Genomic DNA, 14,413 nt, shown 5'->3' on the forward strand with positions numbered 1-14,413 from the left:
AAACTGAAGACCTTACGTTTGGTTTGCTCTTTTTAAATGTATGTTATCACCATGCCAAGATTGAAAGAGCTCTCTCTGGCCTTCAGAAAGAAGGTTATAGATGCCTGCAAAACTGGGAACAAATTTAAAAAGATCTCCAAGCAACTGGAAATCAACCACGCCACTCTCTGGAAGATCACCTACAAGTGGAGGAGATTTTAAAAAGGCTGCCCCAGCAAGTCAAGCCCTTGTTAGGCCAGGGCATGATAATCGTCTGTATATACTTGCTCTTTTTGAGAATGTCAGGTGGGGCAAATGAAGTGGCAATGTGCTGTAGTGTGTATTTGAAAATGAGTTTTGCTACAGTAAGAACAATATTAAAAATTGTTTGGAAACCACCATAAGTGTTTAAATATTTTTAAATTTGATGGAAAATAAGAAATTTGACAAACGAGGGGAGACCATTCATTCCATTTGTTGCTCTTTTGTTTAGCTAATAGCTAAGCTGCCTCAATATCTTCTCCAGATTCTTAAAGGTTGTCAGGTTTCTGCTTTAACTCCATGTCTTGGTAGTTTGTTCCAGATTTCTACAACTCTTTGCGTAAAGAAGTGCTTCCTGGCTTCAGTCCTAAATGCACTTCCCCTTAATTTCCACTGTTGTCCTCGATTATATTTACTGTGTGTTATGACTATTAGAATCCATGTTCACAATTTGCAAATTAAGACAGGCCCATCAACACATTTTCATCTGTGGAAGAAGTCTACAAGAACATGGAAAGAAAGCAACAAGTCTACACAGAAGATACCCCCAGCCAGGAATTAAACTGGGGAACAAGTGCCATGAGGCAGTGATGCTAACTATTGTACCACCGCTTCCCACCATTTACAGAAGTGGTTCCCAACCTTTTCTATGCCCTGCACCCTAAATAATGTATGATACAGTATATGTTCGCACCCCCACACTTGAAGATGAACTCAAAATTCTAATTTTTGAACCACAAATTAAACTACATGTAGTATTGCAGGTAAACAAGTTGAACTTAAATAAGCTTTTAACTCAGTGCAAAAAAATTCATATAAATTGAGCAATTTACCTTCATAAATTTCAATATCCATGAAAATATGTGCGGTGGGCTGGCCTCCTGCTGGCTGGGATTGGCTCCAGCAGACCCCTGTGACCCTGCATTAGGGTTGGTAAATGACTGACTGACTGACTGACTAAATGACTGACTGAAAATATGTCCCCGTGAAACTTAGATACACAACTGGTGATCTGAGTGATGAGGTATCCCATGTAGCATCAAACCCTGACAGTAAATGACACACGATCATCGATGGAGGGGTTTGAGGGACTGGAGATACCCGTGAAGAAACAGATACCAGCGCACCGCTAAACAATAAAACACAGTCAGTCAATGAGCTTTGTTTCCTGATACCACCTGCACTGCTGTTCAAATACAGGTGTGCTGCACAGTTAAAACTGCTGTGCCACAGCCAGGACTGCCAGCGGGACACATGAGCTGAGTGTAAGCAGCAGGTGTTGCATCCAATTCAATCCTCCTTGTCGAGTAAAAATGTTAATCAAACCTCAAAATCAGTGGTATATCATGATCAGGCTAGCACATAAATTAATACTAGACTTTGCCCTTCTCTATGGATTATACCAAGGTCCATATTCCATTCTCTTAAAAAAAGTTATTCACTTTTACGAATGCTCCACTCACAGCAAAGTACCCATGAGAACACACATTTCTGTGGCTCATTCATGGGTGAAAATTGTGCCCACAATGCTCAATTCTATTCATACCTTAGAATAGGAGCACAAACCAATAAATGACCTGCAAATGATGGCACCACGATAAAGTCAAACAATGCACCTCACTCAATTTTTGGCAAATCTTGTCTTCCTTTTTGTCGCATCCCCTGGTTTACAGCAAAGGTGATCAGGCCTGTGGGGGTCGCAGTGGCTGCAGGTTTTTGTTCCAACTCAGTTGCTTAATTAGAAAACTATCCTAGCCAATGACTTGTTTTAACTCTGCAATGCCAGGTCATTCTTAAATTGTATATTTTTTTTACCTTTCTAATTGACAGACAGACAGACAGACAGACAGACAGACAGACAGACAGACAGATAGATAGATAGATAGATAGATACTTTATTAATCCCAAGGGGAAATTCACATACTCCGGCAGCAGCATACTGATAAAAAAAACAATATTAAATTAAAGAGTGACAAAAATGCAGGTATAACAGACAATAACTTTATATAATGTTAACGTTTACCCCCCTCCCCCCCTGGCTGGAATTGAAGAGTCATATAGTGTGGGGTCTCCTCAGTCTGTCAGTGGAGCAGGACGGTGACAGCAGTCTGTCACTGAAGCTACTCTTCTGTCTGGAGATGATCCTGTTCAGTGGATGCGGTGGATTCTCCATGATTGACAGAAACCTGCTTAGTGCCCTTCGCTCTGCCACGGATGTCAAACTGTCTAGCTCCGTGCCTACAATAGAGCCTGCCTTCCTCACCAGTTTATCCAGGCATGAGGCCTCCCTCTTCTTTATGCTGCCTCCCCAACACACCACCACGTAGAAGATGGCGCTCGCCACAACCATCTGATAGAACATCTTCAGCATCTTATTGCAGATGTTGAAGGACGCCAGCCTTCTAAGGAAGTATAGTCGGCTCTGCACCCTCTGCACACAGTCACCTCTGATAATCACGGGGTCCATGAGGGGCCTGGGTCTCCTAAAATCCACCACCAGCTCCTTGGTTTTGCTGGTGTTCAGTTGTAGGTGGTTTGAGTAGCACCGTTTAACAAAGTCATTGATTAGGTTCCTATACTCCTCCTCCTGCCCACTCCTGATGCAGCCCACGATAGCAGTGTCGTCAGCAAACTTTTGCACGTGGCAGGACTCCGAGTTGTATTGGAAGTCCGATGTGTATAGGCTGAACAGGACCGGAAAAAGTACAGTCCCCTGCAGCGCTCCTGTGTTGCTGACCACAATGTCAGACCTGCAGTTCCCGAGACGCACATACTGAGGTCTGTCTGTAAGATAGTCCACGATCCATGCCACTAGATGTGAGTCTACTCCCATCTCTGTCAGCTTGTCCCTAAGGAGCAGAGGTTGGATGGTGTTGAAGGCGCTAGAGAAGTCCAGAAACATAATTCTTACAGCACCACTGCCTCTGTTCAAGTGGGAGAAGGATCGGTGTAGCATATAGATGATGGCATCCTCTGCTCCCACCTTCTCCTGGTATGCGAACTGCAGAGGGTCAAGAGCGTGGCGGACCTGTGGCCTCAGATGGTGAAGCAGCAGCCGCTCCATGGTCTTTATCACATGTGACGTCAGAGCGACAGGCCGGAAGTCATTCAGCTCACCAGGACGTGATACCTTTGGGACTGGGGTGATACAAGATGTTTTCCAAAGCCTCGGGACTCTCCCCTGTTCCAGGCGCAGGTTGAAGATGCGCTGTAGAGGACTCCCCAGCTCCAATGCACAGTCCTTCAGCAGTCATGGTGATACTCCATCTGGACCCACTGCTTTGCTGGCACGAAGTCTCCTTAGGTGAAACTCTCTCCTGTGCTGATATCAGCAGAAGGATGGTTGGAGGGTGCAGTACTCTGAGGTAAGAGTGGGTTAGAGTGGTCAAACCTGTTAAAGAAATAAGTTCATCTTGTTTGCTCTCTCCATGTTTCTCTCAATGGTGGCACCCCGCTTCGAGCTGCAGCCAGTGATGATCTTCATCCCATCCCACACTTCCTTCATGCTGTTATTCTGTAACTTCTGCTCCAGATTTCTCCTGTACTGCTCCTTCGCCGCCCTGAGCTGGACTCGGAGTTCCTTCTGCACGCACTTGAGCTCATGCTGATCACCACCTTTAAAAGCCCTTTTTTTCTGGTTCAAAAGGCCCTTGATGTCACTTGTTATCAATGGCTTGTTGTTAGCATAGCAGTGTACTGTTCTTACTGGAAATACAATGTCCATACAGAAGTTGATGTAGTCAGTAGTGCAGTCAACAACCTCCTCAATGTTCTCACTATGTGATCTCAGCAATATATCCCAGTCTGTAGCTCCAAAGCAGTCTCTCAGAGCCTGCTCTGCCTCAGAGGACCACTTCCTGAATCAGCGTGCGGTTGTAGGTAGCTCCCTCACTCTTGGTTTGTAGTGAGGCTGAAGCAGAACCAGGTTATGATCTGCTTTCCCAAGCACAGACAGCGGGGTGGCGCTGTATGCGTCTTTAACGTTTGCATACAGTAGGTCGATAGTCCTATTTCCCTGGGTGTTACAATCCACATACTGGGAGAAGGCAGGTAATGTTTTGTCCAGCGTCACATGATTAAAGTCTCCAGCGATTAGCACAAACGCCTCGGGGTGCTGTGTTTGTAACTTAGCAACCGCGGAATGGATGACGTCACCCGCTATCTCCACTATCGTTCGCTCGAGGGGGGATGTAAACAATAACAACAATGTTGTGTCCAAACTCTCTGGGCAAGTAATAGGGATGCAGACTTACGGCCAGCAGTTTGATGTCCCTGCAGCAAGTGGAGATTTTGACGTTTACATGTCTAGAGTTGCACCACCTTGTGTTCACATAGAGAGCGAGTCCTCTCCATGTCCAAGTAGTAAAAAGTAGTACTGTAATGATATCAGCCAAATGATTTGGAGCCTAAAACAGATAAGTCATTTTCAATCCTTCAGTTTTTTGTCTTCAGTTTCCTTCTGAGTACTTCAATCAATCAAATCAAACAGTTTTAAATGGAAACCCGACAGATGAAGAACTGCTGGTTCCTTTAATATATTCATTTCACTGCTAATAAGGAGCAATTCAAAGCAGTGAGTGCTGCTGTTTAAGAATAAAATAACTAATGAAGGGTTCAAAAAGTTAGTGAGATAACTAAAATTAAGCAGATAAATGTCACTTGAGCAATAAGTGCCTCATCAGCAATGAATGATTTCTCATGAAGCAACTGGGTTGGAACAAAAACCTGCAGCCACTGCAGCCCCTCAAGACCGACGGTGCTCATCCCTGATTGAAAGGGTCTGAGTCTTAAATAGCAAATCAATTTAATGAAGTTAATTAATAGCAAACACTGGTCACTAATTAAGAAAACAGAATGAATAACCTGTAGCCACTGTGGCCCTCCAGAAACAGAGCTGGGAACTCCTGGATTACACTATATGAATGACCCAAACTGCAGATTATGACTTGTAAAGTTACATATTTAATGAAGAAATCTTTATTTGATATAGTGCATGCACAATCATAGGAAGTTTTACAGAGCTAACAAGACTACAATGCATACTGACCATTAGACACATGAAATAAGGAGAGTCAAGTCAAGTTTGCATCCCTTCTGCTTTTATTTTCACTTTATTGTGCAATGACAGGATTAATTACTGCATATGTTGTGTACTTTGTATTATAGAATAATAATAAATAATAGATCAAATATTTTGGAGAAAAATAGATTTTCATTAAAAATGTGGGGTCAGGAGGGACTAGTTCTGTTCTGCTATAGTTTTCTTTCCAATACAGCCATAAAAATGCTTTATTTACAATTATTTGATTGCTTTAAACACTATTTATGAAACACTTTGAACACCTAAGATTAACCTTTTTGAAGTACTGTATTTATTTAAAAAAATATACTTTCAATAAGTTAATGTACTGAAAGCAAAACGAATCAATAACTTCTATTAGAATGAAAATATGAGACCCTATATCATTTGATAAAAAAAATGTATGATTCTCCGAGTCCAAATGAAAGCAGTAGCATTTCAGGTTCATGATGTTGAGCTTGCTTGACAGACCTTTTCATGTTTCTGCAGTTCAGGCTTGCTACATGTGGGCATTACTGGCAAGTGTTGTAGATCTGTATCTGTTGGTTGATGGCACCCAGGATGCCTCTCATTTTTTCTTCCAGCCCATCCAGCTGTGAAGCTTTTCTTTCCAGTATTTTCTCATTTGCCATGTAATCCTTTTCTAGATCTGATTAAGAAAAATATATCAAATTAGGAACATTGTATAAACTCTGACTGCTCAAATGACAAAAACTTCAAAAACTTTGTTAGTAAAACTAATATTAAAGAAAACTTTTATGGTAAAAAATCATTACGTTATTATATTCCTGTCTGTACAGCCCTGGGATCCAGTCTAACACATTTTTGTGAGGTCTTCCAGTCCTGACATATTTGGACGTTTTTAGTCAGTCTCATTAATTTCATTGTGTATTGTAATGTTACTATCATAAAAGAAAATGCTCCACATATCAAAAGTCATACTGCTATTTGTGTTTTATGGGTGACGTTACACAGAGTGTCCATGCCAGAAGCAGTCGGTACATAAAATGCTTGTCCTTTCAGTAACTGTAATGTGACACCTCAGCTCATGTTTGGTCTGAATTAAGTTCAGGTTCCTGAAGCAATGAGTGAGCAGCCTATCTATAAGGTCATCCAAGTACTTGAGGGTCCATGTCAATGACAGACTGGACTGGTCTTGGAACACAAAGGAAATATAGAAGAAAGAGCAGAGCAGAGTCGGACTCTGTAATGGCCAGTGCGATTTTCTATGCTGTGGTGTGCTGGGCTGGTAACATCACCTCAAGAGAGGCCCACTGAATTAACAAGCTAATTGTGCCTTCAGTAACAGTAATATGTGACACTTCGGCTCAGGTTTGGTCTGAATGGAATCTGCCAGGTTCCTGAAGCAAAGAAAGGAAAGATCACCTATAAGGTCATCCAAAAGTAATCATGACACTTTAAATGTTGGGCCATATGTAAAATCTAAGAACGCCCAGAATGAACTTATTGTTTCATGACCTACTTAGTATGCCCAGGGCTGTAGCATTTGGAGGGTTGGGGGAATGGTGGCAAAAGTGGGCATCTCTTCTTCAACTTAACTGTCATGTCCCCTCAATTTTGGACCGAAAGACTCTTGAACATCTTCCACTACTTAATTTGTGCTTTTAGTCAGAGGTCAGATAATTTCACTGACCACTAATTCACACCAAAAGCGACATATCGGCACAGTGTAAGTGCTCACCCACTCTTTTTGGTGTTGCATCTAGAAACAGCAATAAAAACAATAGCCTCCATAGTTTTTGAACAACCTTTTTCAATATTTTCTGAATATTTGTGGATAGTTATGGGCAATTTTATTTTTGTTTTGAGTCCCTATTGTTTGTTTAGCAAGTAAGCTGAGTTTCTGCCTTACAAAAGATGTATTTTTTTGAGAGATTCTTAACAGGATGAAGAAACATTCATTCATTCTCCAACCCACTATATCCTAATACAGGGTCACGGGGGTCTGCTGGAGCCAATCCCAGCCAGCAAAGGACACAAGGCAGGAACAAACCCGGGTAGGGTGCCAGCCCACCACAGAATAAAGAAACATGAATTGATTAATTCAAATCTAATGTTAGTAGAACATATTCTCTGTTACTTCACTGTCTACTGGGGCTGAAAGTGAAAGTAAAATTTCACTTAAGTAGCTGTAATGAAATGCCACTTCTTTCCAACAAAATTAGAAATGTAGCCTCCATAGCAGGGGTACAGTCCTAAAGAATTTCTTAAAATTAAACAGAGGGCATTGCTTCTGTAAGCGAATAGGGGAAATTGAATGATTTATAATTGTGACAGTCAAGTCATAAATTTTACTTATTTTAAATTTCTTTGCTTTTTAATAAATCGGGTGTGTGTTCAGACCATAGTGTGAATCTATCTATCTATCTATCTATTGTGGAATATGGCCGGCCAGTGATCCCGGCCAATACCCCCAGGCCGCGAGGTGGAGCCCTCCCTGCAGTATGGAGGTGCCCCGAATGCCAGCAGGGAATCATGGACAGTGGAGTTTCCCTTTACAGCTCTGCTGGATACCTTGGGGGCCAACAGAGGATGCTGTAGGGAGGCCCAGAGACTCGTATGTGCCCTATCACCCAGAAGTATGTCTTAGTCACTGTGACAGGAAGAATGACGTACTTCTGGGATGAAAAGAAGACTTTGGATCTGACCCGGAAGTGCTAGGAAGTCACATGGACACAGGGTTCGGATGCACTTCCGGATCACGTACTATAAAGGACTGTGGAAAATCCCACAGTGAGCTGAGCTGGGTGGAAGGGTGGCAATGCGTCTGGGAGTGGAGGATTATTGAGAATTGTGTTATTGTATTGATATATGAGTATTGTGGAGAGGAGGGTGCTTTGTGCACTGTTTAGTTCAAATAAATTCAATTATTGGACTTTTACCTGGTGTTTGGTGTCAAGTCTGAGGGTTCAAGGGGACGACAGCACCCCTTATCTATCTATCTATCTATCTATCTATCTATCTATCTATCTATCTATCTATCTATCTATCTATCTATCTATCTATCTATTATAGAGTGTCCTTATCTATCTATCTATCTATCTATCTATCTATCTATCTATCTATTATAGAGTGTCCTTATCTATCTATCTATCTATCTATCTATCTATCTATCTATCTATCTATCTATCTATCTATCTATCTATCTATTATAGAGTGTCCTTATCTATCTATCTATCTATCTATCTATCTATCTATCTATCTATCTATCTATCTATCTATCTATCTATCTATCTATACTAAGATGAATATCTATCTATCTATCTATCTATCTATCTATCTATCTATCTATCTATCTATCTATCTATCTATCTATCATGTGGATCAAAGAACGAGGGAAGCACAGATATGGCACTCATTCTTACCATTCAGCCGCTGTAGCTTGTTGTGTGCCTCCTTCAGCAGCTGCTTGGCTTCATCACGCAGTTTCTCTGCTTTGCGTTTTGCCTCCTGGACCGTTTTGGCTTTCCTGTCAACGAGGTCTTGAACCGTTTTATATTTGTCAGTCAACTCGCCATCCAGAATCTACATGAGAAAAGAAAGGCAATTAAATTAGTTTGAAAAAAAAATTAACTGTATAACTGCAGCAAGACAGGGATTGATTCCATAGTAGAAGACAAGCACACCTTTATACTAATTTAAAATTTCAGAGATTAGCGTACATTTATAATCCCTGTATTGAGGGAGTAGATTTGAAGGTGGTGCAGTTGCTACAGGTATTTGTGGGTCCACATGAATGACAGACTGGACTGGTCTCAGAACACAGAGGAACCATAGAAGAAAGGGCAGCGCAGACTCAGACTTTGTGATGGCCAGTGCAATTTTTTTATACTGTGGTGTGCTGGGCAGGTAAAATCACTTCAAGAGAGGCCTACCGGATCAATGAGCTAATTAAAAAGACAGTTTCAGCTATGGGATGCACTTTCAAACTGCTGGAGGTAATATTGGAGGAGAAAATGAAGACAAAACTCTTTCTGACACACTAACATTGAGTAATTTCAGCCAAAGGATTTTTCAGTAGAAGGGTGTAAAGAAATGCTTCTGGTACTCCTTTATACCTAATATGCAATATGACTTTACAATGCCTCACTGTGATGGCTCGTTTCATCTTCATATTTAACTTTCATTTTTTTGTTATTATTTCATAATATTAAACAAATGTCTATCCAATGAACAATAAATATACTATGAGAAGAATTGTGCATTTCTGGAGAGAAGAAAAATGAGCATCTTACCGTTTTGGCTTCATTGGCTTTATCTCTTGCCATCGTTGCTGTCTCCTCTGCCCGAGATGCCATCAGGCTGTTGTTGGCTCGCTTTGTTTTCAGATCATCAATCTGCCTGCCAATCAAACCCAGGCGATCCATGGCATCCTTCAGATTTTTCTCATTGATGTCCGTCGCCGAGCGCATCTGAGGAGAGATGCAGGTTTATCAGATTTCTTTTCACATTGTGCATAGCCATTGTAAAAGTCTGATCAACAGCTACAGGAAATATTTGGTGGCAGTTACTGCTACTAAATGAGGTTCTACCAGTTACTAATGCTGTGTCCCATTTGAAGTCAGAATTTCCAAATTCCTAGTAAGAGTTTTCAACTATATCGCTCCCTTGAATTAGATTTCCAACTCAGAAACTCAGGGCTGGTCTGTTAAGTTTGAGTGTGTCTGTCTTCAGATCATGATGCCAATCCAAAATGGTGATGTACACTACAGACTTTAGTGAAAGTTGTAGTATTATACTGTTTATTAGCACTGCCTATTTATGTCTCATTAAATCAGTTGTAAACACAGACAGTCCAACTCCCATCTCTAGACATGTGGCTACTGTGTTTGGATATGCAAAACATTTCATAATGTGTTGTTATCAACTGCTATTGTATTCTGATGTAGAAAGCACAACAAAGGTTTTCCTGGACACATAAAACAAGGGCTCACATACTTTTTCCAGCTTGGACCCTGAATATTTGAATATTGTGATTCACTTGGACAAAATGTAGTAGTGCAATTGTTTGTGCGTTTTTAGTTTATTTCGATTGTATTTGTCTATTAGTTGTAAGTCAGATTACATTTTAGGATAATGACTCCAGTGAGACTCCAGTAAGGAGCTGGATTGATATGCAGAGATAACAATGAGGATGTAAGTGAGAAGCCGCCATTGCAGTGGCACAAGCCAAAAGTGCACTGAACTTAAAGGACATCATTGTGTGCCCACGTATTATAAGAGAGGGGCTTGGGCCCACTTCTGGTAATGGAAGAAAGCAGATGCAGGTGAAAGGACAGAAATGATCCAGGACAAAATTGGACACCTGGAAGAGAAAGGCTGGCGAGCTGGCATTCCAGGGAGTATGGTCTAGGTAGGACCTCCCCAACAGGAAAGTCTCATGGGCTGAACTGTAGAGTCTGGAACCATTCCAGATCTCCTTTCTGTTAAGGTCAGTGTGCAACATCCTTCCATCACCAGTAAACTTACAAAGGTGACACTTAGGAAAAATCCACTGTGCAACCTACATGAGAAGAAAGGCATCGTGGCCTACATTCGGACAGGATGCACAACTGCCCTCACTCGTGGGAGATACACGACAAAGGGCATTTGTTTCTAGAAGACGTTGTGGAGCAGGTGAGGCAAAAGCCTCAATGAACCCATGGAAAACTAGCATTACCTATCCAGTTCATCACTGCTAGAAAGACAAAAAGTAACATCTTCCAGAAGACACACAGGTGGCAGATGAGGGTGGGACCTGGAAAGGATGCTGCAGTTCCTCCCAGCTGTCCCTATCATTATCATTTGATCAGAGCAGGTGCAGAATGTCATCCTGAATGAATTGACTGTCCCGTTGCAAGAGCGCATGAGAGGAAAGCCACCAAGTACCTGGGGCCTCATGTATAACGCCGTGCGTAGAACTCGCACTATAACATGGCGTAAGCACAAAAGCCGAAATGTGCTTACGCACAGAAAAATCCAGATGCAGGAATCTGTGCGTACTCCAACTTCCACGTTCTTCCGTTACATAAATCCCGATCAGCGTGAAAACTAACGCTCGTGCACGCGCATTATGTAACGCCCCAAATCCTCCCAGAATTACGCCTATTTGAATATGCAAATCAATATAAATCGCCCTTAAGCACAGCCTTCTGTGAAAAGACAATGGGAAAAGCACGGGAAAATATAAGAATTTCAGCGAATACCAAGTGGAGGCAAAGGAAAAACATACTATTTGTTCAAATAAACCGTGGTATAATCAACAAAATGAAGTTGATCGAGTGACATAGCGTGTTGGAGAAACTTGAAAGCTCACATTCACAAAATCGCATAGTGCCGGAAATAAAAAAGAAGTCACATATCAAAGTTGCCGTGAAAAGAAGAGTTGTAAGCCCACTGTCTGAGTGTCATATGAAAGTTTATTAGGGTACAGAGAAAAAAGGCACACGGTGGGGAAAAAGCATGAAATGTCAACTTCAATCTAGACATTTCCACTTTAATCACGTAGTTTATTTTGTCATTTAGTAGAACATTATAAACTTCATCTTAAAATCGTTTAATCAACCAGTTTCTCAAATCACATCGTAATTAAAGTAGCACGTTAAATGCTTTGTTTTGTATTTGATCTTCTACTCGTATGTGCTCTATGTGTGTGAATCACTACTTGCTTCTTAAACTGGCTCTCTTCCTCCAACTGGACACAGAGTCCATTATATTTGTGATATTACAGCTCTCTGAATAACTAAAATACTGAGATGTATACGTGATGTCATTTTCATGATGATAGGAGTTAAAGCACGTTATTAAACATGTGTTTCACTTCGATGAAATAATTTATTGTCGAAATTTGTCGCTGCGTTTTTTAGCTGTGTTGTTATTTTCTCTTTCTGTTTTATATTCAATATATATTGGCGTAGCCGTCACTGCAGTCAGTGCTTTTCTTTCCCCAAGTAACCGATCGCCAGACAATCAGCTCTGTAATAGACGTTAAGCCATCTGTAAGCTTAGCGCCGATTCTTCAAAACGTTTAAAGAACATTGAAATATCTTCGTAGTACATGTTTAATTATTCTATCCTTCACGACACTCCCAGTGAAGAATATAGATTATTTAAATGAAGTTAAAGTTTTATGTGTATAATTTAACAAACATATTTTGCTGCATTTCACCTTAAAAATGATATTGTCATCATATGTAAATACGCTTTATAAAGTGGCCCAGGTTGTGAGATATTATAACTGTAGTGCAAGTTTACAGTGGGGTGATTGTACTTATAAGTACAAACCGTTCTACAAGGAGCAATTGATTGAGTGCATTTAAAGTTCTTGGGATGAAACTGTTTCTGAACCGCGAGTTCTGTACAGGAAAGGCTTTAAAACGTTTTGCAGTGGCTGACACAGCGTGTCCTTAAAGCTGTATACCGATAATTCTCTTTCCGATCAGCTGCTGCTGTGATTCACACTCAGATACAGTGATATAAATACTCCGAGTCATGCAGTGAGAGTAATATGGAAAAAGATGATCCGCTGTGGCAACTCCTAACGGGAGGAGCTGAAAGAAGAAGAAGAAGAAGAAGAAGAAGAAGAAGAAGAAGAAGAAGAAGAAGAAGTGAGAGTAACAACGCTAAAGCAGTTATGGTATTTGGAATACTATGGCTGTTCCCTGAACCATTATATTGTTACGAGTTAATTACAATCAGATGCATTACACTAATAAACAATATGCGGTTAGTTTCTGTGTATTTATAAAGCCGCGTCATGAAAATAATGAGTAACCACACAGGAACAGTACCATTGCTTTGACGCTGGGTGCCGCCAGTTTGCAAAACCGAGCGGAGAACTTGCGTACAACAAGGCATGAGGTACCGTGGAAAAGTGCGTGGCTTTACGCCAAGTGTAGGTTTTATACATTGCGATTTGAATGTGGAAAAGTTCTTACGCAACATTTCTGTGCGTACGCACTGTTTATACATGAGGCCCCAGGACTTGGTCCAAAAGTGCACAGATTAAGGGAGGCAAGCATGGTTGTTCAGTGTCGAGGTCTGTTGTAGGGGATTCCCAGCACAGTCTACGTGGTCAGAACTCACTGCCCTGGGAATATTTGGGAGAAAAGCAAAGCTGCTCACAGGAATGGAGAGCCTCCTTCTGGTTATGGCACAGAAGGGAGGAGTTCGGCTGTAGGTCAGGAGCTGGCATGCAATGATTTCACCACCACTGCCAAACCACCAAGTGAATGGTGTCATGATTAGGGGTTGAAGCACACGGGGAAGGTTCGGCACCAATGACATCAGCGCAGAACCAAAGGCCACCGTGGCTAAAAGAGTGAATGAAGTTAATGTATCCATCCATTTTCCAACCCACTGAATCCAAACAACAGGGTCACAGGGGTCTGCTGGAGCCAATCCCAGCAAAAAAACCCTGGGCAGGGCAACAGCCCACTGCAGGGCACACACACACACACTAGGGACAATTTAGAATCGCCAATGCACCTACCCTGCATGTCTTTGGACTGTGGGAGGAAACCAGAGCAAACCCACATAGACACGGGGAGAACATGCAAACTCCACCCAGGGAGGACCTGGGAAGCGAACCCAGGTCTCCTAACTGCGAGGCAGCAGCACTACCACTGCGCCACTGTGCCGCCCAAGTTAATGTATCTTAGGGTGTATTTAAGAATGAGTAATTAATTCAGAAACATTGGTAAATAGATAGATAGATAGATAGATAGATAGATAGATAGATAGATAGATAGATAGATAGATAGATAGATAGATAGATAGATAGATAGATAGATAGATAGATACTTTATTAATCCCAAGGGGAAATTCACATAAAAATCCAAAGTATTCACAAAACATTTTTCCAACTGTATCATTCACCTCTCAGTTTGTTTTTTTTCTATTACAGAAACAAGATTATGTATATACTGTAACTAAGTTATGCCTGCTACTTTTGCTCTGCGTTAATTGCTGCATATATACATAAAATTTTATAAAATGAATGGGAGAAAATGACATCAATCGATACAGTCTAATAATACAGAAAACCCTTGTCATGGTCACTTTAGGATATTTTCTGAGATCTGATTATTATTT

At 41.2% G+C, this 14,413-nt stretch overlaps 1 protein-coding gene across 2 annotated transcripts in view; it reads right to left on the reverse strand.

Annotated features, from left to right (window-relative positions):
* Positions 1 to 5,183: 5,183 nt before the first annotated feature.
* Positions 5,184 to 14,413, reverse strand: part of lamb2 (laminin, beta 2 (laminin S)) — a 202,954-nt gene continuing 193,724 nt past the window's right edge. Inside the window, exons 33-35 of one of the 2 annotated variants that reach the window (XM_039771054.1) lie at positions 9,577 to 9,753; positions 8,707 to 8,866; positions 5,184 to 5,969 (exon numbers count right to left, since the gene is read on the reverse strand). In XM_039771054.1, coding sequence (XP_039626988.1) covers positions 5,833 to 5,969; positions 8,707 to 8,866; positions 9,577 to 9,753 — 474 coding nt within the window. In that variant the 3' untranslated portion in view covers positions 5,184 to 5,832. The remainder of the gene's footprint in view (positions 5,970 to 8,706; positions 8,867 to 9,576; positions 9,754 to 14,413) is intronic. The other variant, XM_039771055.1, reaches the window with a different exon arrangement.

The sequence above is a fragment of the Polypterus senegalus genome, chromosome 12 (assembly GCF_016835505.1).
Source record: "Polypterus senegalus isolate Bchr_013 chromosome 12, ASM1683550v1, whole genome shotgun sequence".
Classification (NCBI taxonomy): Eukaryota; Metazoa; Chordata; class Cladistia; order Polypteriformes; family Polypteridae; genus Polypterus; species Polypterus senegalus.